This window comes from Pseudorasbora parva, chromosome 12 (assembly GCF_024679245.1).
Source record: "Pseudorasbora parva isolate DD20220531a chromosome 12, ASM2467924v1, whole genome shotgun sequence".
NCBI classification, from domain to species: domain Eukaryota; kingdom Metazoa; phylum Chordata; class Actinopteri; order Cypriniformes; family Gobionidae; genus Pseudorasbora; species Pseudorasbora parva.
In genome coordinates this window covers 5,244,778-5,270,823 of record NC_090183.1, presented here as the reverse complement: position 1 = coordinate 5,270,823, position 26,046 = coordinate 5,244,778, and the positions used below count along the sequence as shown (strand labels likewise).

At 34.4% G+C, this 26,046-nt stretch overlaps 1 protein-coding gene and 2 long non-coding RNA genes across 4 annotated transcripts; 1 reads left to right on the top strand and 2 right to left on the bottom strand.

The window, feature by feature from the left end:
- Positions 1-1,224: 1,224 nt before the first annotated feature.
- Positions 1,225-3,683, bottom strand: LOC137093429 (uncharacterized). The gene is made up of 8 exons (XM_067458242.1): positions 3,519-3,683; positions 2,577-2,692; positions 2,396-2,487; positions 2,211-2,298; positions 2,099-2,138; positions 1,836-1,941; positions 1,617-1,750; positions 1,225-1,535 (listed from the first exon to the last, which is right to left on the bottom strand). Exons 5-8 carry the CDS (start codon positions 2,129-2,131, stop codon positions 1,440-1,442), a joined length of 369 nt encoding a protein of 122 aa, XP_067314343.1. The 5' UTR covers positions 2,132-2,138; positions 2,211-2,298; positions 2,396-2,487; positions 2,577-2,692; positions 3,519-3,683; the 3' UTR covers positions 1,225-1,439.
- A 347-nt stretch (positions 3,684-4,030) lies between these two features.
- On the bottom strand, positions 4,031-25,827 carry LOC137093428 (uncharacterized). Its single transcript, XR_010908449.1, has 4 exons — positions 25,758-25,827; positions 4,503-4,596; positions 4,340-4,411; positions 4,031-4,243 (listed from the first exon to the last, which is right to left on the bottom strand). It is a non-coding gene; the product is annotated as an uncharacterized lncRNA (long non-coding RNA).
- On the top strand, positions 14,026-19,485 carry LOC137093426 (uncharacterized). 2 transcript variants are annotated; one of them, XR_010908448.1, is made up of 7 exons: positions 14,026-14,406; positions 14,521-14,607; positions 14,697-14,816; positions 15,726-15,865; positions 18,782-18,889; positions 18,968-19,065; positions 19,203-19,485. It is a non-coding gene; the product is annotated as an uncharacterized lncRNA (long non-coding RNA). The 2 variants fall into 2 exon arrangements; XR_010908447.1 differs by having other exon boundaries at positions 14,026-14,607.
- Positions 25,828-26,046: the final 219 nt, after the last annotated feature.

Here is a 26,046-nt window from a genome sequence, read left to right as displayed (position 1 = left end):
TAATCAATACACACTAAACACTATGCTGTACTGTTTACCAAAACTTGCAGCAAACATCTATATAGTGAAACTGTTGTGTATCCGCTTAAGCCATTTAAATGCATTGGCACAGCGCTAGAAGTATTGAGCGCTCATGGGCCACGAGACCAGCGCGCACCGCAGGGAGACGAGAGCATGCAACTCTGCTTTTCAACGACTCTGGCTTTAACATTATGCCACATTAGCGCCAAAACCCTATTTATTGTTTGAATTTCATTAAAACACATTAAAAAATGTTAAAGCTTAGCTTTGTTTAATATCAAAAGCAGGTTTGGCAATTTGGCGTGAGATTGCTGGGCGGAGTGAGAGCGTGACACAGAGCCTGAAAGCGTGAGTCTCACGCCAGATGCGTGAGAGTTGGCAACCCTGCTATAGCCGCTCTCGTGAACTGCGTGGGGTTAAAAACCCTCAAATGACGTGCAATTTGTCAGTTTACCATCTTGGAAACAACAGGTGAAGGTGAAAGTAAACCTCAATGAAAATAAACAGCTTATACAAAATGTGTCTTTATAATTTGTGTTTATTTATTTATTATTCATAACCGATATATTACAGATTTATGATTTCTGAACCGCATATGCGTAACATTACGCCATAAATAATGTAAACACATCTGGAAATTCTTCATTGCTTCTCTCAGTAGGACTTGTACTTGCACCTTTTAAGTCCAGTAAAACTGTTTAGTAGCCTACTGTAACTTAGGCTAAAGTTGCGTTCACAATTCAAATCATTTCAAAGCTGCATTACGGGCCATACTCTCATATGTCATCCTTTATGATTACGTTACGCTATGAAATTGCGATATGATATATGTTGATTAAACAAATGACCCACAGGCTGAGATCAAGCAATATTATTTTAAATATCAGATACAGACCTTTTCGTTAGGCTATATTAAAAAAAAACTGCGAAAGAGAAATCAATGTGTAGTCCTGTGTGTGGTGCGATCATAGACGGCCGAAGCAGTCGATTCTGTTCTGTTCCCTTCGGAATGTCTGTTTCCCTTTACGCAAACATACTGTCACTCGTAGTTGCCGAGTTACCATGCGTACCGTCAGAAATAACCATGGAAATAACGTGAGCACGAAGCACAACTGGATGTACGGGAAGCCGAAAGGTTCAGAAAGGTTTTTTATTTTATTTTATTTTTTTACTTTTTAGAAGCGAGGGTTTCCAGCTGCCAGTTTAACCCTGCTTATTTCTTGTCAGTTTTAAAATGTATTATCGATTTCAATGTATTGTTTACTAAGGCTTTGGTTAGATGTTCACAGGTGTTTGTCATATTTTATATTTTGAAAGTAAAGACATACTGCTTGTTTTCAGACACTGATTTTCAGGTGTAACGGTTTACCAAAAGTGAAAAATAAACACAAACTCCAAAAACAATTGCTTCATAATAGTCATTTACTGCAAGAAGCACATTTGTATTCATCTTCTGTAGATGGATTGCCCACACACTTCATGTGGAACCAGCGCCCACAGTAGTCACAGGAAATCTGTAAAAAAAAAAAAAATAAGAAAATGTTTTATTATTATTTAGTGTATGCAACACCAACTAAAAATGCAGCCATAGTTACCCATTGGATATCTCCATCTGCATCTTTTGTGTCATCCTCTGCATCATCATCTGCGTCTTTTGCATCATCATCATCTTTGGCATCTTCAAAGATTTCTGCCTCCCCACAAAAGTGGCACAGATCACTTAGGTCATCTATGATGTACAGTACAACACTAATGAAAGTGATGCACATCAAAAAGAATAGGTCAATAACAGTCAAGAGCTTATAAAGCCATACCAGATTGGCGGAGCAAAAATAAAGCAATCTCCATTCTGTATTGGGTTACATCTTGTGGCCTGTTGGAGAAGTCAACTGCAGTGTTTTGCAGAATGTGTTCTGCAAACTAAGGAAGTAACCACAAAAATAAAACTACTGCAAGGTATCATACCATTTTAATGAACATTATTTACTGCCATTTAAAAAAAAAAAAAAACCTTTAAAGTGAAAACGCCACATGACGTAACATCCCTCTGAAGTGGGTGAGGCAGGCTTTCACACACCCATTGTGAAGCTGAAATGCCATTTTCTGTCATCAGGGCTCTACAAACAAGAGTTTTTTCAAGAATACATAATTTCACAATAACACTACATCTGACTGTGGTGCAAAAATACCTTGTTGTCTCCAAACACCTTTTCTTCTTGATGTTGGACTCTCCCACTGAGTCAAGCAGAATGGATTTTTTTTAGATGGGTATACAGCCTAAATAAAATGCAAAAAATATCCAGACAACACGATACGACAACAGGAATATTGGAGAATATCAACAGGAAAACTATTCACTACCACAAATACTTACAACTAGGAACCAGTGGTGGCCCTTGTTCACAATGTTCACGGTGAGGTCAAATTGTGGTCCCTCAGCTTCAGTGACAGATATGCATTTATAACCTTGACAAAAATAGCAAAATTAAACATTAATACAAAATCTTAATGTGCAGATGAAAGGCTTAGCTGTTAAAAATCAATTAAATGTGTACCTCACTCTCCAACTCCTTCCCAGGGCCGATCTGCAAGTCTTTATAAAATAATTTATACGGTCCCACTCTGGACAGCGGTACAAAGCTGTTGTTTCCAGCCCAGGCACTTTTGATATCTACAGAGGATAACCAAAAAGAGCATTGCACCTACCACCATACAAATATATTAGAATTCAGACTAATATGGAGCTTTTCTAAGATCTGACTTTACATCACTACAGCTATACACAGTGTCTGTGTTGTCAGCTGGTACAATTGAAGTGGTGTGGGACACAGGTGAGGAACGTGGCATTTCCAGTGTTGATTTTTTTGACAAGTCCAGTGGAGACAGGGGAGAGGAAATTGTAGATTGTGTGGATGTAGGTGATTGTGGGGGCTGGTTTTCTTGTGACTTAGTGATGGTGAGGTCTACAGGTGGGAGTGAATGGCATGGTCCAGTTTCTTCGTGTGATCTTTTATGTTGTGATTCTTGGGTAATTCTGTGGGGTATCCGGGGGATGTCTTCTTTAAATGGTTTGAGGTGATCGGTGTTGATTTTGGGGAATATCTTCCCCTTTTCATCCCTTAAATCAGCACTTTTTTCTTCAACATGCATTATTTCATAAGGTCCCAACCAGCTGCGCTCAAGCTTGCCCCCTTTACTTTGCTGGGACCTTATGTTTTTTCTTAGGACCTTCTGGCCTAAGGAGAATGGTACCTGATTTACCACCTTCTGTGTCCTGTCCTGTCCTGTCCTGTTTTTTTTTTTTTTTTACTTTTTTTTTGACAATGTTGTCCATTTTCTCCTTTAGAGAAATGGCCTTGGATATTGTGTCCTCTGCAATGACAGATTCCACTGTGCTGTTGATCTTTTCAGAAACAATATTGAAGATTGAAATAATTTCATTAACTTTTAATTGATACTATATGATAGTTATATGGAACATGTAAATTATAACATACCTCATATGTCTCAGGAACCTCACAGGGATATCTTGCCTCCATGCCAAACATTAAGAAAAATGGTGAGTACCTAGTTGTCAGCTGCGTCTTGGTTCTAAGACCAAACATTACCGCATCTAGGTACTCGTCCCATTTTTCAGGCCTTGTATCCACTAGTTTACATAGGGCTCTAGAGTCAGAATCAAAATAAGTTTAAAAGTTATGAGTAACCAGTTGCAAAGGCAACTATTTCCTTGAATATTGCACACCCACCACGCAACCTGTTAATGAAGATTTACCTCTGAATGGTTCCATTTAATTTTTCCACAAGCCCATTTGTTTGTGGATGGTATGGGGCACAGAGGCTTCTCTCCACACTGAGGAAAACATACATTAAAAAATTATTCAAATTGATTAGAATCATAAATGTGCGCAAATCATAATCCAACAAATCTTATGAACATGACATTTCTCATGCATACTTAATTTGGTTCATTCAACAAACTACAAACCTGGTTCACAAACTCAGTGCCTTGGTCTGTAAGTATCCTCTTTGGTGCCCCAAACCTGTAGAAAAAGTTAACGATGCAGCGTGACACAACTGCTGCCGATTTGTTGGGGATGGCATAGGCCTCGGACCATTTTGTATAATAGTCAACAAGGACACAAATGTATTCATTCCCCTGGTTGGTCCTGTTGACTTTTCCCACCAAATCCATGCCCAGCAGTTCCAGAGGTTTATCCACCTTAAAATTAAAATAGCCCAATGAATACATTTCAATTTGGTGGCCTCAAGAATTACCCATCTCAAACTCCATATACATGTGGACAAGTTTACATACACATATTGGGATGTACTTGGGCTCCTGCTTGATGGTCAGTCTGCTGAACTGGCACTGGGCACACTGCAAAACCTAATGTTCAGAAATAAGCAAGAAATTAATTCCAAAACAATCCATTTGTATGTCAAACAGCAAAGTTAAAAGGGAACAATTTAGTATTTACCCATTTATCAATGTCCACCCCTATTCCAGGCCAGTAAAACCTTGCTGAAATGGCAAGCTTTGTCTTCTCCGTTCCACAGTGTGCTCCGTACGGGCTGGCGTGGAATTCGGGGAATATTTGGCCTCTTTTTGTCCAACGACCACTTTTCGTCGTACATTTTTGGAGGAAATGTGGAAAAGTTGGCCGTTGAAAAGGTGTTTAAACTGTTATTGTTCATGGTGAAGCCTGACAAATGAAACAATAGACTTCTTTTTTTTATCTTTTTTTTTATGCATGATGTTATTGAACCTGCAGACAAAATCCTAAAAAAAAGCACATATTTTCTTCAGAAGCCAAACTGAGCAATAATATGCAATATGGTGGAGATCCTGATAGTTATATTGCCAAAAAGTAAGATGATGTCATGCAACACAATGATTTTTTTTTATAAAGGCAAGGCAGACTACTTGCATAGAATGCATACAGTACATGTCAAAAAATTTGAGAAATTAAGATTTTTTTTTAAATGTTTTTGGAAGAAGTCTCTTCTGGTCGACAAATGCTGAATTAATTTAATCAGTAAAAATAAAAATAATAATATTGAGACATTTTATTACAATTTAAATGTAAACAACTGTGAATATGTCTATTTGAATATATAACATGTAATTTATTCCTGTGGTAAAAGGTTAAATTTGTCACATGATCATCCTTCAGAAATCATTCTAATATGCTGATTTGCTGCTCAAGAAACATTTCTAATTATTATTATTAGTGTGTCTTTTACTGTCTATGGTGTGTGGCGGTCTACAATGCATCGCACATCACTCAGCTTGTTTGCCAATGCCAACTGCCAATAAAAACTAACGAAGAAGAATATATACTTCTTCGTCGTTGTCATCAGGGATTGGCGGGCTTTTGTATTTCACCTGCGTAGTAGTTAACTATAGTTAACATGGACACTACACATTTTTTTTAAAGGAACACTAAACCTCACGGCAGAGAGAGATTCTGCGTCAGGCGAAAGTGTTACAGGTTTGTGAATCGCTGTTGTAACACTTGAGTTACATGACTGGATTGCTGGCTAGCTAGCGAGTTAATGTTAGGTGTTAGGCTACTTATTAAGGCGAGACACGACACGTGAAAACATAGTCAATTTTGAGATTTTGGGCCAGTTTACTCCCTTAACATGTAAGCTTCCATGTCAAAATAAAAAAGACAACATTTAAGGTGGTTATTTCATTATATTTTGTCACTGTGCGCCTTCAGATTTCTACCTGAAATTATCCAAAGTTACTCTAACGCGAGCTCCCGTGCCGTCTCCATTCACAGAAGCATGTCATGCCTGGTGTCATTATAAAGATCTCAGTCACACACACAGCGCTGTCTAATCCAAATATGGGCATTTCCTTTGTGGAACTATCCAACTGCGAAAGTTTGCCAGTAGTATCTGATTGGTCATGGATTCTGATATAGCAAATTTGTCAGCTAAGCACAAAGTAAACCAAACTGAACTCTAAAGATGAATAACGATGTTTACACCAAATCCCAATTTTACCTATGCAGGCTAACTTAAAAATAGTCAGATAATGGTTGCCTTTTTATTTGCCAGGGGTTAAAATGAGTCATCCTTAACATTTTTGGTGTTTTGGATTCACTACAGCTGGAGAACAGTTAAATACAAAACAAGTTGTAGGCTCTACTGGGTGATTTTTTTTTCTCTCTCTTTTTTTTTCTTTCTTTCAGATAGTATATAGATGTTTAGGCATTCTTTTATCTCAAACAGCCTGAAAAATAGTGCATTTAGCTGATGTAAATCAAATGGGAAAAAAATCTCCCCGGGGGAGTGTGCCCCCGGACCCCCCTAGGTTTAGGCTAAGCCCCGAATGTTGCAACCCGTTCTCACCCCCAAGGCGTATGGCAAGCCGTTTTAGCATTAAATACACCTTCGCATACTAGTCATAAATCAGTTTTGACTAGTCATAATTCCAGTTCCAGATATCTACAATGTGATTGTGACTAGTCATAATATGGATTGAAGATATCTACAATGTTAATTCGACTAGTCATAATATACATTCAAGATATCTATAATGCTATTTTGACTAGTCACATTCTTCCATTGACTTCCATTGGAAAATATTTCCAGATATCTTCAAATGAGTTTTGACTAGTAGAAATTGTAATTAAAGATATCTTTAATTGATTTAATTCTAGGCATAATTCTAATTAGAGATATTTCAAATTACAATTGCACTAGTAAAAATTATAATTAGAGATATCTCTAACTGGTTTTTGACTAGTCATAATCACATTTAAGATATCTTTAATTCATCAAATTTAAAGATATCTAAAATACATTTGTAGATATCTGCAAATAATTTATTACTAGTCAAATTATAATTGAAGATATCTTGAATTGGATTTTTGTCTAGGCAAAACTTAATACGAGATATCTTGAATTGGAATTCTTCCTAGTCAAAACTCATTTAAAGATATCTGCAATTTAATTATAGATATCTCTGTCTGATTTTTGACTAGAACGATCTTTCTTTGGAGATATCTGCAATTAGCTTTGTGACTAGGAAGAATATAAATGTAGATATCTGGAATTAACATTCTGACTAGTCAAAACTCCTTTATAGATATCTTAAACATGCATGCAAATATGCCTTAGCTAAGCCACACCTTAAACATTTTATTAACCAATCCTACCGCGGAAACCGTTGTCATCTGCCATTTCGTTTAAGAATTGTATAATAAAAGTCCTGCGTCTTTGGTCATTTTAAGCTCATTTATATAGAAGGAAATCAAACGAATGAAAATAAAAAATGTACCTTGGACATGTGTAAAAGTGACATATAATATGCTGAGAAGATCAAGAAGGTTGTTGTCTAATTCTAGGCTATATATTAAAGTAATAAACAATGTTGAGATGTGCATGCTGTGGATTAAATTGTGTTAGATTTTATTCCCAAACGAACACATTTAAAGCTAAGCATTTGGCCTTATTTCTGGTGCAACATTACATATGTTATAATTTTAAAATAACTTTTCAACACAGCAGAATATCCCATCGCAGATCTTTTGCTATAATACAATACACCACTCCCACCTTGTGGATTATTACCTTTATGACACGAGTAAACACAACGCAATATACTAATCAATGTAATCAGTTACATCAGGTCAATGTTATTTAAACATTTATTAACCTGTAATCTTTTTAAAATCATTCTTAAATGTTTTTGACTGGGTCTGCTGGAGACATTTAATCATATGCATCCAAATGTTGTCACTCGTCGATTATTGGTGGAAAATTTCCTCACGTCACAACCCTACACAACAGCGCAGATTTGACTAGGAGCAGGTACAATTCAGATATCTTAAAATAGAGTTGTGACTAGTCGAAATTGAATTAGAGATATCTCTAATTATCTTTGCGTATGTGTGACGCGTCTATTGAAGATATCTCTGGCCTCATTACAGATATCTTTAATAGAGTTTTGACTAGTCAAAATGTATTTAGAGATATCTCGAATCAGATTTCTTACTAGTGCAATTATAATTGCAGATATCTCTAATTGTCATTTTGATTAGTCGAATTATAATTATCACTAGTCAAAATACAATTGTTACTATCTTTAAATATATTTATAGATAGTCAGACAAAGGTTTAAATGTTAAAATGGCTTGCGATACAAGGCGTCAAAATCCGAAGCATGGTCAAGTGCCTTCCGCGTCACAATTAAGACGCTAAAGGTGCCCCTGGGCGTCATTTTGCGACGCTATCGCAAGCCATTTTAACATTTAAACCTTTGTCTGACTATCTATAAATATATTTAAAGATAGTAACAATTGTATTTTGACTAGTGATAATTATAATTCGACTAGTCAAAATGACAATTAGAGATATCTGCAATTATAATTGCACTAGTAAGAAATCTGATTCGAGATATCTCTAAATACATTTCGACTAGTCAAAACTCTATTAAAGATATCTGTAATGAGGTTAGAGATATCTTCAATAGACGCGTCACACATACGCAAAGATAATTAGAGATATCTCTAATTCAATTTCGACTAGTCACAACTCTATTTTAAGATATCTGAATTGTACCCGCTTATGGCAAGCCATTTTAGCATTAAATACACCTTCGCATACTAGTCATAAATCAGTTTTGACTAGTCATAATTCCAGTTCCAGATATCTCCTCTGCAATTTTGACTAGTCGATATTGCAATTAAGATATCTACAATGTGATTGTGACTAGTCATAATATGGATTGAAGATATCTACAATGTTAATTTGACTAGTCATAATAGACATTCAAGATATCTATAATGCTATTTTGACTAGTCACATTCTTCCATTGACTTCCATTGGAAAATATTTCCAGATATCTTCAAATGAGTTTTGACTAGTAGAAATTGTAGTTAAAGATATCTATAATTGATTTAATACTAGGCATAATTCTAATTAGAGATATCTCAAATTACAATTGCACTAGTCATAATTAAATTAGAGATATCTCTAACTGAATTATTACTAGTAAAAATTATAATTAGAGATATCTCTAACTGGTTTTTGACTAGTCATAATCACATTTAAGATATCTTTAATTCATCAAATTTAAAGATATCTAAAATACATTTGTAGATATCTGCAAATAATTTATTACTAGTCAAATTATAATTGTAGATATCTTGAATTGGATTTTTGTCTAGGCAAAACTTAATACGAGATATCTTGAATTGGAATTCTTCCTAGTCAAAACTCATTTAAAGATATCTGCAATTTAATTATAGATATCTCTGTCTGATTTTTGACTAGAACGATCTTTCTTTGGAGATATCTGCAATTAGCTTTGTGACTAGGAAGAATATAAATGTAGATATCTGGAATTAACATTTTGACTAGTCAAAACTCATTTATAGATATCTTAAACATGCATGCAAATATGCCTGAGCTAAGCCACACCTTAAACATTTTATTAACCAATCCTACCGTGGAAACCGTTGTCATCTGCCATTTTGTTTAAGAATTGTAAAATAAAAGTCCTGCGTCTTTGGTCATTTTAAGCTTATTTATATAGAAGTATGAAAATAAAAAATGTACCTGGGACATGTGTAAAAGTGACATATAATATGCTGAGAAGATCAAGAAGGTTGTTGTCTAATTCTAGGCTATATATTAAAGTAATAAACAAGGTTGAGATGTGCATGCTGTGGATTAAATTGTGTTAGATTTTATTCCCAAACGAACACATTTAAAGCTAAGCATTTGGCCTTATTTCTGGTGCAACATTATATATGTTATAATTTTAAAATAACTTTTCAACGCACTGGCGCTCATCACTCAACACAGCAGAATATCACATCGCAGATCTTTTGCTATAATACAACACACCACTCCCACCTTGTGGATTATTACCTTTATGACACGAGTAAACACAACGCAATATACTAATCAATGTAATCAGTAGCTACATCATGTAAATGTTATTTAAACATTTATTAACCTGTAATCTTTTTAAAATCATTCTTAAATGTTTTTGACTGGGTCTGCTGGAGACATTTAATCATATGCATCCAAATGTTGTCACTCGTCGATTATTGGTGGAAAATTTCCTCACGTCACAACCCTACACAACAGCGCAGATTTGACTAGGAGCGGGTACAATTCAGATATCTTAAAATAGAGTTGTGACTAGTCGAAATTGAATTAGAGATATCTCTAATTACCTTTGCGTATGTGTGACACTATCGCAAGCCATTTTAACATTTAAACCTTTGTCTGACTATCTATAAATATATTTAAAGATAGTAACAATTGTATTTTGACTAGTGATAATTATAATTCGACTAGTCAAAATGACAATTAGAGATATCTGCAATTATAATTGCACTAGTAAGAAATCTGATTCGAGATATCTCTAAATACATTTTGACTAGTCAAAACTCTATTAAAGATATCTGTAATGAGGCCAGAGATATCTTCAATAGACGCGTCACACATACGCAAAGGTAATTAGAGATATCTCTAATTCAGTTTCGACTAGTCACAACTCTATTTTAAGATATCTGAATTGTACCTGCTCCTAGTCAAATCTGCGCTGTTGTGTAGGGTTGTGACGTGAGGACATTTTCCAGGAAATTTGACAACATTTGGATGCATATGATTAAATGTCTCCAGCAGACCCAGTCAAAAACATTTAAGAATGATTTTAAAAAGATTACAGGTTAATACATGTTTAAATAACATTGACCTGATGTAACTGATTACATTGATTAGTATATTGCGTTGTGTTTACTCGTGTCATAAAGGTAATAATCCACAAGGTGGGAGTGGTGTGTTGTATTATAGCAAACGATCTGCGATGGGATATTCTGCTGTGTTGAAAAGTTATTTTAAAATTATAACATATGTAATGTTGCACCAGAAATAAGGCCAAATGCTTAGCTTTAAATGTGTTCGTTTGGGAATAAAAACTAACACAATTTAATCCACAGCATGCACATCTCAACATTATTTATTACTTTAATATATAGCCTAGAATAAGACAAAAACTTTCTTGATCTTCTCAGCATATTATATGTCACGTTTACACATGTCCCAGCTACGTTTTTATTTTCATACGTTTGATTTCCTTCTCTATAAAGGAGCTTAAAATGACCAAAGACGCAGGACTTTTATTATACAATTCTTAAACAAAATGGCAGATGACAACGGTTTCTGCGGTAGGATTGGTTAATAAAATGTTTAAGGTGTGGCTTAGCTAAGGCATATTTGCATGCATGTTTAAGATATCTATAAATGAGTTTTGACTAGTCAGAATGTTAATTCCAGATATCTACATTTATATTCTTCCTAGTCACAAAGCTAATTGCAGATATCTCCAAAGAAAGATCTGTCTAGTCAAAAATCAGACAGAGATATCTATAATTAAATTGCAGATATCTTTAAATGAGTTTCGACTAGGAAGAATTCCAATTCAAGATATCTCATATTAAGTTTTGTATGGAAGGCCGTTTCAGCATAAAAACGTTCCAGCGTTACTCGTCGTAATTATATTTTTACTAGTAACAATTCAATTAAAGAGCTCTATAATTCAATTTTTACTAGTAACAATTACAATTACAGAGCTCTATAATTGTATTATTACTAGTAACAATTATGATTATAGAGCTCTCTAAATGTATTATTACTAGTAACAATTATGATTATAGAGCTCTCTAATTCAATTGTTACTAGTAACAATTCCAATTAGAGAGCTCTACAATTCATTTATTACTAGTCATATGTCTCCATTGACTTCCATTCATTTTTAATTATAGAGCTCTGTAATTCAATTGTTACTAGTAATAATTGGGATTATAGAGCTCTCTAATTGAATTGTTACTAGTAACAATTACAATTGTAGAGCTCTCTAATTGAATTGTTACTAGTAACAATTGGGATTATAGAGCTCTGTAATTCAATTGTTACTAGTAACAAATACGATTAGAGAGCTCTCTAATTGAATTGTTACTAGTAACAATTCAATTAGAGAGCTCTGTAATTCAATTATAGAGCTCTGCAATTACACATATCCTTAATGTGTATTTTTACTAGTAATAAATCATTTGAAGAGCTCTGTAATTCAATTGTTACTAGTAATAATACAATTGTAGAGCTCTCTAATCGTAATTGTTACTAGTAACAATTGAATTACAGAGCTCTATAATTGGAATTGTTACTAGTAACAATTCAATTAGAGAGCTCTACAATTGTAATTGTTACTAGTAAGAATTCAATTAGAGAGCTCTATAATCCCAATTATTACTAGTAACAATTGAATTACAGAGCTCTATAATTAAAAATGAATGGAAGTCAATGGGGACATATGACTAGTAATAAATGAATTGTAGAGCTCTCTAATTGGAATTGTTACTAGTAACAATTGAATTAGAGAGCTCTATAATCATAATTATTACTAGTAATAATACAATTAGAGAGCTCTATAATTATAATTGTTACTAGTAAAAATTGAATTATAGAGCTCTATAATTGTAATTGTTACTAGTACAAATTAAATTATTGAGCTCTTTAATTGAATTGTTACTAGTAAAAATATAATTACGACGAGTAACGCTGGAACGTTTTTATGCTGAAACGGCCTCCCATAGTTTTGCCTAGACAAAAATCCAATTCAGGATATCTTCAATTATAATTTGACTAGTAATAAATTATTTGCAGATATCTACAAATGTATTTTAGATATCTTTAAATTTGATGAATTAAAGATATCTTAAATGTGATTATGACTAGTCAAAAACCAGTTAGAGATATCTCTAATTTAATTATGACTAGTGCAATTGTAATTTGAGATATCTCTAATTAGAATTATGCCTAGTATTAAATCAATTATAGATATCTTTAATTACAATTTCTACTAGTCAAAACTCATTTGAAGATATCTGGAAATATTTTCCAATGGAAGTCAATGGAAGAATGTGACTAGTCAAAATAGCATTATAGATATCTTGAATGTATATTATGACTAGTCGAATTAACATTGTAGATATCTTCAATCCATATTATGACTAGTCACAATTATGGAAGGCCGTTTCAGCATAAAAACGTTCCAGCGTTACTCGTCGTAATTATATTTTTACTAGTAACAATTCAATTAAAGAGCTCTATAATTCAATTTTTACTAGTAACAATTACAATTACAGAGCTCTATAATTGTATTATTACTAGTAACAATTATGATTATAGAGCTCTCTAATTGAATTGTTACTAGTAACAATTATGATTATAGAGCTCTCTAATTCAATTGTTACTAGTAACAATTCCAATTAGAGAGCTCTACAATTCATTTATTACTAGTCATATGTCTCCATTGACTTCCATTCATTTTTATTTATAGAGCTCTGTAATTCAATTGTTACTAGTAACAATTGGGATTATAGAGCTCTCTAATTGAATTGTTACTAGTAACAATTGGGATTATAGAGCTCTGTAATTCAATTGTTACTAGTAACAATTACGATTAGAGAGCTCTCTAATTGAATTGTTACTAGTAACAATTGAATTACAGAGCTCTTCAAATGATTTATTACTAGTAAAAATACACATTAAGGATATGTAATTGCAGAGCTCTATAATTGAATTACAGAGCTCTCTAATTGAATTGTTACTAGTAACAATTCAATTAGAGAGCTCTCTAATCATAATTGTTACTAGTAACAATTGAATTACAGAGCTCTCTAATCATAATTGTTACTAGTAACAATTCAATTAGAGAGCTCTGTAATTCAATTATAGAGCTCTATAATCAAATTGTTACTAGTAAGAATTCAATTGTAGAGCTCTCTAATTGCAATTGTTACTAGTAATAATTAAATTATAGAGCTCTCTAATTCAATTGTTACTAGTAACAATTTGATTATAGAGCTCTATAATTAAATTACAGAGCTCTCTAATTGAATTGTTACTAGTAACAATTGAATTAGAGAGCTCTATAATTTAATTATTACTAGTAACAATTGCAATTAGAGAGCTCTACAATTGAATTGTTACTAGTACAAATTGAATTACAGAGCTCTACAATAGCAATTCTTACTAGTAACAATTGCATTACAGAGCTCTCTATTCGGAGACATATCATTATGCTAATCGTGCCTATGCATATTCAACTGGGGTACACAGTAAAATTGGCAGTGTCAAATTTGCAGTGTTAAAAGTTATTTATTCCCAAATAGTTAAATTAACAATATAGAGTGTTAAAGAGTACTCCTCTTTAGTGTAATTATGGTGTTCTACATAGTGTAAATTTTATTTTTACACTGAAAGTGCAAAAGTATTCTTGACTCCGCCCTTCGATGACTGCTGCCTCACCAGACGACGACGCCATTTTATATTCATGCAACCGAGCAGGTAGGTTGAATAGCTTTTCTCTTTCTAAAATGAAATAGTAAATATATTTGTTAATATTTTAGTCAAATATGATGGTGAAAACATTTAGAAATGATTAACGGCTTGTTTTGTCAGGAATAAGGAAGCTCTTCGAGTTCATGAGATGCCGAGATGTACAGAAGAATGAAAGTTTCTCATGCCGATTTGATTTCCTGGATGAAGGTGATTTTACGTTTAAAATAAACTTGTTGGAATGTGCTAATAATTTGTTATATATACGTTTAGCTTCTTTCACTTTGGTTTGTTGACAGCGTTTTTTGAAGTTAGGTGAGATCGCATCCAGTCACGCAGAGGCCTGGTTTTACGACGAGTCTGACTGAAGTTGACGAGGAGGTCTGAAGCAGCCCCGTTTGGTCTTTTTTTCTCCGCAGGTGAGATCATTCTTTAAATGGTAATTTTATATTTGTTTTGAAAGCATTACGTGTGGTGTTACGTTGTGTCCTTTCATCGAAAACGGCAAAAGTGCCTCTGTTATAGAGTACATTAACGCGTAAAGAATAACGTTTTTGTGACACATGTACATTATTAACAGTGTGTTTAAGTGTCTTGTATCGCGCAGTGCAAACAACAAAAGCAGTCTTTTTGCAGACTGAGGAGGGGGGGGGGGGGGCGTTTAAAAACGTTTTATTCGCCCTAAATTTACTCCTAAATATGTACGTTGCTTGTTCTTAGCACTGAATATCGTCTGTAATGTCGTCATATCTGCGTCAAGAAAACAAACGCTGTAACGTTGCCAGCCGTTCAGTTATGACCGTTCAGTTCAAACATTGTGGAAGGGAGTAAAGGCTAATCTGAAAGTCCACCTGTTTTACAATTCAGTTGCCACGTATTTGCGTTCTTTGCAGAGCATTTAGGTACTTCAGCTTGAAATAAGTCTTTATCAATTCATACTGCATGCTATTTTGGGATAAATAATGTCCTAAATATTTAATCTCTCTATGTTTTACTAATATAAATCTCTATTTTCTGTTCCCATTATAAATACCATTAGTTAATAATGGTGAAATAAATTGTAAACATGTCTTAATCTAGTGTAGTACACCAAGTTCATTTTAAGATCCCCTATTACTCACAATAATCATTTAAATTATATAAGTTTATTTAATAATCAGATGAAATAAATATTTAAACTTAAATATAAATAATTTTACAACTTGACACCCATGCCTTTAGACAGCTCTCAGCATAATCAAAATTAAGGGTAATTACAAAATATTTTACTAATTTAAATTGTAGTGCATTACTGAATTTTGGAAATATTTTAAATCCCTTTTCAATAGACTTGACCCAGACCCCTGCAGTGTCAAGTGAAGGAAGCTCCTCTTGTGAGATGGCAAACTGTGACTCTGATGACACTGTTCTTCTGAGGGATGGAAGCCCTTCAGGAAAGCAACAGAATGCTGAAGATGAATCCAGAATGGTAAGTGTCATTATATATTATTCTATGTGCAGTTAAAATTTTTAAACATGACAAATGAACATGAAATATTAACACATTACTGGGCAACCACCCAATATCTGCCTTTGTTTAGACCTGGAATTTATGTGTCTTGGGTGATTGTGTGTATTGACATCAATCACTTCTGTGTTAATTCAAGATAATACATTGAAAATAGTTAACTGTTTAGTTGAACCAAAAGTGTAAAATTGTTGTAATTTCTCACCGTCATGTCATTCCAAACTCAAAAATACTTTTAAGTTAAGCACTTTCTGTCCCTCCACTTGCAGTCCACGCAATTACCACTTTGACGCTTCAAAAATTAATAAAGAGATCAAAAACCAATCCAAATTAACATCCGAGTGGTTTAGTCCAAAATTCTGAACAGGCTCGATTGCTTTATGTATAGATTAAAGGGTTGGTTCACCCAAAAATGAAAAATATGTCATTAATTACTCACCTCCATGTCATTCGACACCCGTAAGAACTTCATTCATCTTCGGAACACAAATGAAGATATTTTAGTTGAAAGCTGATGGCTGAGAAAGGCTTCAGATAGGCCTCCATGGACATTCAGTACATTCCCACTCACAAGACCCATAAAGGCACTAAAAACGTTGTTACAAAGTCCATCTCACTGCAGTGGCTCTAACAGTAATTTCACGAAGCGATGAGAATAGTTTTTGTGGGCAAAAAAATAATCAAAATAACGACTTTATCCACCAAGTTATTGTCTTCCGCTTATGCCTCGGACGTGAACTCACGAAGCACCACGACGCATGCGCGAGAATATGACTCAGATCCGCCGATCGGACGCATGACCCAGAAGCGAGGAACTTTTTTTAAAGTTTTTTTTTTTTTTTTTCTAAAGCACTATCAGCGTAGAATTCAACAGCTTAGATACGCATGTCTTCCCTTCCTCTGCTTGTAAACAAAGTTCCTCGTTTCTGGGTCATGTGTCCGATCGGCGGATCTGCGTCATATTCTCGCGCATGCGTCGTGGTGCTTCATGAGTTCACGTCCGAGGCATACGCAGAAGACAATAACTTGGTGGATTAAGTCGTTTAGATTTTTTGGGGGGCACAAAAACTATTCTCGTCGCTTCGTAAAATTACTGTAGAGCCACTGCAGTAAAATGGACTTTGTAATGATGTTTTTAGTACCTTTTATGGTTCTTGTGAGTGTAAATGTACTGAATGCCAATGGAGGCCTATCTGAAGCCTTTCTCAGCCATCAGCTTTCAACTAAAATATCTTCATTTGGGTTCCGAAGATGAACGAAGTTCTTACAAGTGCCGAACGACATGAGGGTGAGCAATTAATGACATTTTTCATTTTTGGGTGAACTAACCCTTTAAAGCAGCACTTGGCTACTTTTGCTCTCGGGGTCCCCCTACAGTTTGGAAAAAATAATGTCCTCAACTACTGTCGTAAGATCTGTCATCCTACAACGGGGGATGCCATCGCGCGTGCATTTGTTGACATGACAACCCTGATAGCCCTGAACTAGTGATGCGCGGGTCGTCTCATAACCCGCGGACCCCGTATGTCTATTTAATGGTCGCGGGTGCGCGGCGGGTTGTAAAAATATATACAGTGGTGCGGTGCGGGCCAAATCACTTCATAAAAGTGGCGCTGCGGGTTGGTGCAGCACTAACAGTTCCCCTGAACACTGCAAGAGGAGTTCAGCGTTCTTCTGGCGTCGCGTGTGAAATGTCTTCAACCCAGGTAACGTTACAGTGGCATGTTTCAGCATGTCATATGAATATAATTTCATGGGTTTTATTTTTTTCAAACGCCAAATAATCACGATGCTCACGTTTACAAGCCAGCGTCATTATAGTAGTCTATTGGTTACCGTTTTACAGAATCTATATGATACTTCAGTTCAATGTTTGAGTGGTAGCTCACCGTAACAAGCATGACAGCATCGGTCGGGCACGCCTCCTTCAGCTCACGCCGACGAGCAAACGCTGGTCACATGTTGATCCTCGTCCTGCCTTTAATCCCATCACTTTTTTGTTTCCTCTTATTGCTTTCCTCCAACAAAACCTTTTCTTTCTTATTTGTCTCTGCTGCTTCCGACATGACTATATTATCCGACGAACAAAGTTGGGCTCGCACGTCCGAATTTAAGGAAGTGTGTGTGTTGGTGGAAGTGACGTATATGCCGTAAAGCAGTCGAATTTTGTAGTTCTTTTTGTTCTCGGGGTACTACCCGAAACCCGAAGTTTAAAAGTATGATTAAAAACGATACAGACCCCATCAGGCTATGGCAGACGTGTCATTCAACCTATTGTAAGTCGATTTATCATCACAAGAGTCTTAAAAAATATATTATGAAGGTTGAAAAGTCACCTAGTGCTGCTTTAATGTAGACTTTTATTCACATATAAACATTAATCAACTAACGACTATTAATCAACTTTCTTTAGAAGAAAAATATAATTTACTAAACTGCTTGATTCCTTTGGATTAGTTTCACGGTGTCTTTATGAAGTTTTTGAAGTTTCTAAATTTGGCAGTTGCGTAGCTGGAAGGGACAGAAATCTCTGATTTCATCAATAATATCTTTATTTGTGTTTCAAATGAAATTGTGTTGCAGGTTTAGAACATTAGGGTGAGTAATTAACAGAATACATTTTTTGGGGTGAACTAACCCTTTAATAAAATAATGTGGCCTAGACCCTATCAAAACAATCAAATCTCAATGTGTCTTGGGTGTGATTACACCTGTACTTGAGTTGTTTACTTGTGTGTCACCCAAGATGAATGTTAATGCCAGGTGTGAGTGAACGGCGCTACTCTGACAACAATTAACAAAATGGTTCCTGAGAGATATGGTTGTCATTATGCTATGTAACTATTTGATGATGAACTTTGTTTTTTGTTTGTTTAGATTTCTGGTGAGAAGACCAAGGCTAAGTTCCTGGAAAAGCTTTCCCAAGACCTTCAAGGACCTGACTGAAGGAATCTGCTGTGAAAGAGGATGAAACCAATAATTCAGGTTTGACTATAGTTCAAAATAAGATTATCTATATATATTTATGCATTTTTTGCTGAAGTTGTCACATCTGTTATTTAGAATGGTGCAACGATCAATTTCTTCCTTTGATTCCACCATCACCAAAAGACTGTAAGAGACCTGGAAAGATGTCCTCATATCAAGCTGTCATCAAAAAGGTAAATTTGGACATTTTTCACTTCCTATTGTCTGACAATCAATACAAGCCAGTTAGCTTGATTGTATTGTGGAAAACTAATATAAAGACGGTCAATTGAAGAGATGACTGAGTGTTATTTTTGTCTTAGATCTTTAGGCAGAGACTAAAGAACACATTGATTGAACTGAAGAGACCACACAGCCATACCTGCTCGCTGATGGGACAGAGGAACCGCGTTTATTGATGCTACGCAACTGTCGAGTAGCTTTCTGCAATCTTGCTCAAATCTACCCGTCACATTTGTTCATGTCTAGGCAAATTTGATGATTTTACGCGTTTAATTCACTTTTTTTCTTCTTCTGTGCAACACCTCATGAATGTGATTGACTAATTGATCTTTACCTCTTTGCCCATTTGTTAAATAAACTCTGGATTTATACATCTGTCTGAAGATTCTTGATTTTATGTCTGATCTTGTACATTAACACCATGTGATAGTGTAAAATTGCTTGCACTGAACAAAATACTTTATTATTAACACTAATAGTGTAATCCAATGGAATAAAATCAACACAGTTAAACACCCATAGTGTAAAATTTAAACAACAATTGTAAGTGTAATTTTACAATCACGGTGTAAATTTTCTACACTGTAAGGTGCTAGATAAACACTATAAATTCAACACTATAAACTCTACTTTTTACACTATCTAGAGTGGGACCATATATGATCCGAAGGAGCATTAAAATTAACACTAAGTGTTAATTTGACACTGCATTTTTACTGTGTATATAAACAGGCAGATGGGAAACTTTGGTGTTGCAGTCGACAATCTGGTGATTCCTAATGTGGGACACTGAAAAGTCTATGATAAAGGCCAAAATCTATGATAATGATAATAATAATAATGAAAATAGTCTAGTTATTCTCTTGGTTATGGATGGATTGATTGATAATTGAACATCAGACAAATAATACAATATGATAGTTTTTATGCCTTTTTTTAATATAAAGACATTAGCCAACTATTTTCATGGTCTAGGTTATTATATATAATATATATTTTTATATAAAAGAGTTAAGTGCACAGTCAGAATTCCTCACTGTTCTCGTGTTCATTTTACTTAACAAATGCATGCAACCACAACAGGCATAAGCTTATTTGAAGGCAAAATATAAAAAATATCTTGCAACCTGGAGAAAAAAGAAAAAAAAATTATACAACTATACTATACAAACTTTAGGCTAGATTTAACCTCAAGTCACAATTTATAAAAAGGTTTAAGACTATTTGGGCTAATGTTTTCCATTTTACTAAACAACAAACACAATCATTATATTATTGCATAACAATACTTAACACTTGAAATATTTAAAATGAATTTATACTCCTTAATATCAAGTTTGTCAAAACACTTTGGGTGGCTTTCACACAAGGTCCCTCCTTTCTGATAAATTGCTACAGTCTCATATGACTGGACATTTGAGAGGTTATGTGATTTTGATGACATGGCCCCACAGCTTCAGATAATCCATAGTTTCACTGACATTAATATATTTATGTTGGACCTACAAACACTACAACTTAGGTGTCCCACATTAGGCACATTTAGGGCATTTCACCCTATATTATGTCCAGTGATATGGAGTGTTCTTGGCTCTTAGCTTTTCCAATATACAAAGGTGAATTAATATAACGACAAAATATAGGCTTTCATCTCAGGCATCATCTTAATTTTGCTTTAATGGGAACATGATTAATCTGTTACCTAAGTCTGTAAAATATTTCGGGATACTTTCGAACCACGCTACAGGGCTTTTATTTTGAAACGCACTTTTGTAGGCGGAAAATCTGCAATCTGTTTTGCATCTCATGAATAGGAGTTTCTACTAGTAATAATACAATTATAGAGCTCTGTAATTAGAATTGTTACTAGTAAGAATTGAATTAAAGAGCTCTCTAATTCAGTTTTTACTAGTAACAATTACAATTAGAGAGCTCTCTAATTCAGTTTTTACTAGTAACAATTGAATTAGAGAGCTCTCTAGTGGAATTGTAGAGCTCTGCAATTGGATTATTACTAGTAACAATTGAATTACAGAGCTCTCTAATTGAATTCTTACTAGTAATAAATGAATTGTAGAGCTCTCTAATTGGAATTGTTACTAGTAAAAACTGAATTATAGAGCTCTACAATTCATTTATTACTAGTAAGAATTCAATTGCAGAGCTCTATAATTCAATTAGAGAGCTCTACAATCATAATTGTTACTAGTAAAAATTGAATTATAGAGCTCTATAATTGTAATTGTTACTAGTACAAATTGAATTATAGAGCTCTTTAATTGAATTGTTACTAGTAAAAATATAATTACGACGAGTAACGCTGGAACGTTTTTATGCTGAAACGGCCTCCCATACACAATCACATTGTAGATATCTGGAACTGGAATTATGACTAGTCAAAACTGATTTATGACTAGTATGCGAAGGTGTATTTAATGCTAAAACGGCTTGCCATAGTGACGCGTCTATTGAAGATATCTCTAACCTCATTACAGATATCTTTAATAGATTTTGACTAGTCGAAATGTATTTAGAGATATCTCGAATCAGATTTCTTACTAGTGCAATTATAATTGCAGATATCTCTAATTGTCATTTTGACTAGTCGAATTATAATTATCACTAGTCAAAATACAATTGTTACTATCTTTAAATATATTTATAGATAGTCAGACAAAGGTTTAAATGTTAAAATGGCTTGCGATAATGCTTCGGTTTTTGACGCCTTGGGAGTGAGAATGGGTTGAATGTTTACATCGTCTGGCTCCGCCCCTGCTCTGCAGTGGTCAAAAAGGATATAAACAACATTGAATTTTAAAGTAATAAAGCCTATTCTTGAAACCTCGAAGATGTGGATGACGGCAATTAAACTACCACAAGCCCTTGGTGTTTGTCATAAAACAGTAGGTCACTCGGCCGGTGATTTCTCGATTTTTACTTCGGTGGTGGGAGAAAAACACTGACATTCTGGCCCCTGATGAAAATACCTTATGACCCCACGAGAAACAATTCTCAATAGGGCTTAAGCCAGATAAAAATATAGGCTATTTTATAAAAGCTTTAAAGCCCTAAGTCCTCAAGGATGAAATATGTAGGCTACTATGAAGGTTTATTTAAAAAGTAGCCTAAATTACCATTTGGTTTCAACAGTTCTCAGTAAAGTACAGATTCTCAAATATATAGGTCATGTCTGGGTTTTGCTCAATAATTAATTGTTACCTTAATAATTTTATACTGTAGGCTAAGGCTGGACAGTCAGCCGTTTCCTTTCACTTTGGGTGTGATTAAAGTAAAGTTACACATGTGTAAAGAGTAAGTGTGCAGCATCGCCTACACTAGGCCTATAGGACTGTTTTTTTTTTTTATAAATTCCAATGTGTTTAGCAAGACCATTATAACCTTCTGAAGTATCGATAGCCTTGTTTGAGGTCTTTGTGAAGAATGAGTCATTTCAGAAGACGCAACACTGAAGGTGTATGTTTATACAGGGACGGGCCTCAAAGTAACAACGATTCTGCATTAATAACTGGATTAATTCCATTCACAGCCTATAAACTGCACAACACTTGTAAATGTATTCCTAAAGTCAAATCATAAAAACAGCATACATGAATTAGTTTATAGATGTTCCTTAACGTAATTAGTATTTTTAACTTTTAATTTTAGTAATTTTTAATTAAAAAACAAAACACACACACACACAGTTATAAATATGTATATAGTTATAGTTTTTTATATATATATTTTTGTTTTAGTTATTTTAGTACATCAAGTTAAACTGAATGAAAATGAGAACTGTTGTAGCTGAAATAAAATCATTTTTCATATTTTTAAATACAATTTATATATTTTTATATTTTATTTTTTAATTGTAAAATGATTATTATACATTTATATAAAATACAATGTTATTATTATTTTAAAATATTTTATTTCAGTTCACATTTATTTTCTTTAAAGAAACAACAATAGTGTTTATTTTAGATGATTACTTTTATCTTTTTTGGAGGAGGTATCATTTATTTTATATTTTCTTGTGTCTTATGGAGCTGGGGAAAAAAAGGGATTTTGTTGTTCTTGCAGTAAAAAACATTGAATTTTGGTTTTACTAACAACCATGCATTCAGACCACATTCTAATTATAAAAAGATACGTTTTTTTCTACTAATGTCAAAGAGTTCATGAATTTAATTCTCCAGTTGTGAAATCCTCTTCTCTGTAATTACTAATATATGCAGTGGTTATGTTGTCATATAGAGTATTTCGTAATCCTCTAACCAAATGATAGTGTCTTAATCAGGGTTCTTTTGGAAAAAGGCAGAATAGAGGAGTGACGAGGGTGTCACCTGCCATGTCAGCACCACACCTTCTGCATGGAAGAGTTGCTATGTGATAATGCTATATTCACCATATTCACAGAGAGGGTGTGTAATCTCAAGCCCTTTCCATTAGTGTAAAGCACAATGTCAGGCTTTATAGAATGAAGATTTATTATGCACTTATACAACAAAGAAAATATCAAAAAAATCTATTATACCATTTCAGGACTCATTATTAGTCATCTGAGGGTGAATCGCATTAAACCTGTTAAGAGCGAGCATATCTCACCTCATAATCAAAAGAAAGTTTGCATTGCGTAAATCAGCCTTTTTTCTTTTTTTATTCTTTCAGATTTGTTTTTTTTTCCACCATGAGCCCCCCTCATCCCATTCGCATACACTGTATTAAAAAAAATCGGGTCTCAAATTGAAAATCTTCTAGTGCCTACATTTTTCAGTGGGCCAAATTTAATTTCTGTAAATTAAATTGCATCAATTCACAAAAAATAAATTTGACCCACTGAAAAATGTGATCAGGCACTAGAAACTTTTCAATTGGAAAATTCAGGTTTTTTTCTTCTTCTTTTTTTTTTTTTTTTTTTTACAGTGTATGCAAAAACAAACAAAACAGTTATTTACAATGTAATGCATCCTTTTAATATTTGTTATACTGCCTTTGATTTATGCTGATTTATATACAAAATAATTTTTACAGTATTGTATTAATGACAATATTGCTATATGAATGTCAATATAGGCCTATATTTGTATATTTGTATATACACTGAACAGAATTATTAACGCAACACTCTTGTTTTTGCCCCCATTTTTCATGAATTCAAAGATCTAGGAGTTTTTCTATTTACACAAAAGGCCAATTTCTCTCAATTATTGTTCACAAATCTGTCTAAATCTGTGTTAGTGAGCACTTCTCCTTTGCCGAGATCATCCATCCACCTCACTGATGGGCCTACTGTAGACAGCATGATTATTGCACAGATGTGCCTTAGGCTGGCCACTCTAAACTGTTCGGTAACCTATAAATGCAGGCCTTTTAACATGGGGTGTGTAAGGGTGGGTCTCCTACAGTGGCTCAGGCTGCAGGGTTGCCGAACGACTAAAAAAACTTTATCAGCAGCCCGATTGTAGAAAACTACTTTTCTTGTTTTTACCACCCACTGCTACTTATGCCAACGACGGAAAAAAGCGCAGTTACAATAGCAAAATATGTAATAATATATATACACACACACACAAACATATATAAAATATATTTTTATAATGTTGTCAAATCGATTGATTGCGAATGATTGCATCTAGCATAACATTTTGGTTATGTAATGTATTTGTGTAGATATATATATATATATATATTTGTTACAGAAAGTAGACTCGGACAACAAGAAGAGGTTAATGAAAAGTTTTATTCACAGCTTTGAGCAAACAGGTTAACTGGTGAGTACAGAGTTCAATATCTTTGATGTAAAGGTTATGCATATCTTGACTTTTCTTTGGTTACAGGTGCAGGAGACCGTGGATGGGAAGATGGCTGAGAGTATGAGTGCACACACCTCGTCAGGACAATGGTGAATATGTGAGGGGGGGCAGACAGAAGACACATAGGACACAAGACGGGGAGACGCTGGAGATGAATAATGGAGATAGACATTTGAAAGGCATGCTGGAAATAGATATTGGCGATAGATGCTGGAGATTAACACTATGATAGACGCCTGGAGATGAATGCTGGAGATGTACACTATAAAATATATATTTTAAATATGCGTGTCATATTTGTGATGGTTGTAAAAATAATGATGCTTGGTTTTGTGCTCAGTGACCCATTTTGATGTTTGTTTTCGGATTACTGTCCTGTTGGAAGGTCCAAACAGGGCCCATCACATATCTTCAATACTGTGGGCCTAATTTTACTTTTTTTCAGATACATGGCATTATGGATTTGATCAAATACCAACAGATAAAAAATCAAAACCTGACAGCCTGTGCTAGAAATCTTATAATGGGCCATGTTTGGATCTTCCAACAGGACAGTGATCCAAAAACAAACATTAAAATCAAAACAAAATAGGGCCACTGAGCGCAAAACCCAAGCATCTGCCATGGCCGTCCCAGTCCTCTGACCTGAACCCTATGGAAAATAAGTGTCTCAACTGAAGAGAAGAAGCACCAATATGGAGCTGTGAATCTGAAGGATCTGGAGAGCTTCAGTATGGAGGAATGGTCTCTGAGGCCTGTTGCATGAAGCTAGCTGAACAATGAGTTTCAGAGTAGGTTTAGAGTTGACAAATCCAGATAAAACCAACCTGTGCTGCGTTCCAGTTTGTTTTTATCATGCCCTTCACTCACAAACTTCCTTCCGTCTCGTTCACTCGGATGTGCGTCATTGCCTACGTCGCATGAGTGCCCACTACTGGCGGAAACTTTACAATGGACTGAACTGGAACCATAGACAGTAAAAGACTGGAACGCCCTAAGCCCTTGATCACTTGGAATCCACTATGGAGTTGATTTATTATTATTTTTTTCCTTTACGAAATTGTTTAATGCAGCGTTCTTCATGTATATGGATGTGTTTAGGTTGTTTTAAATGTT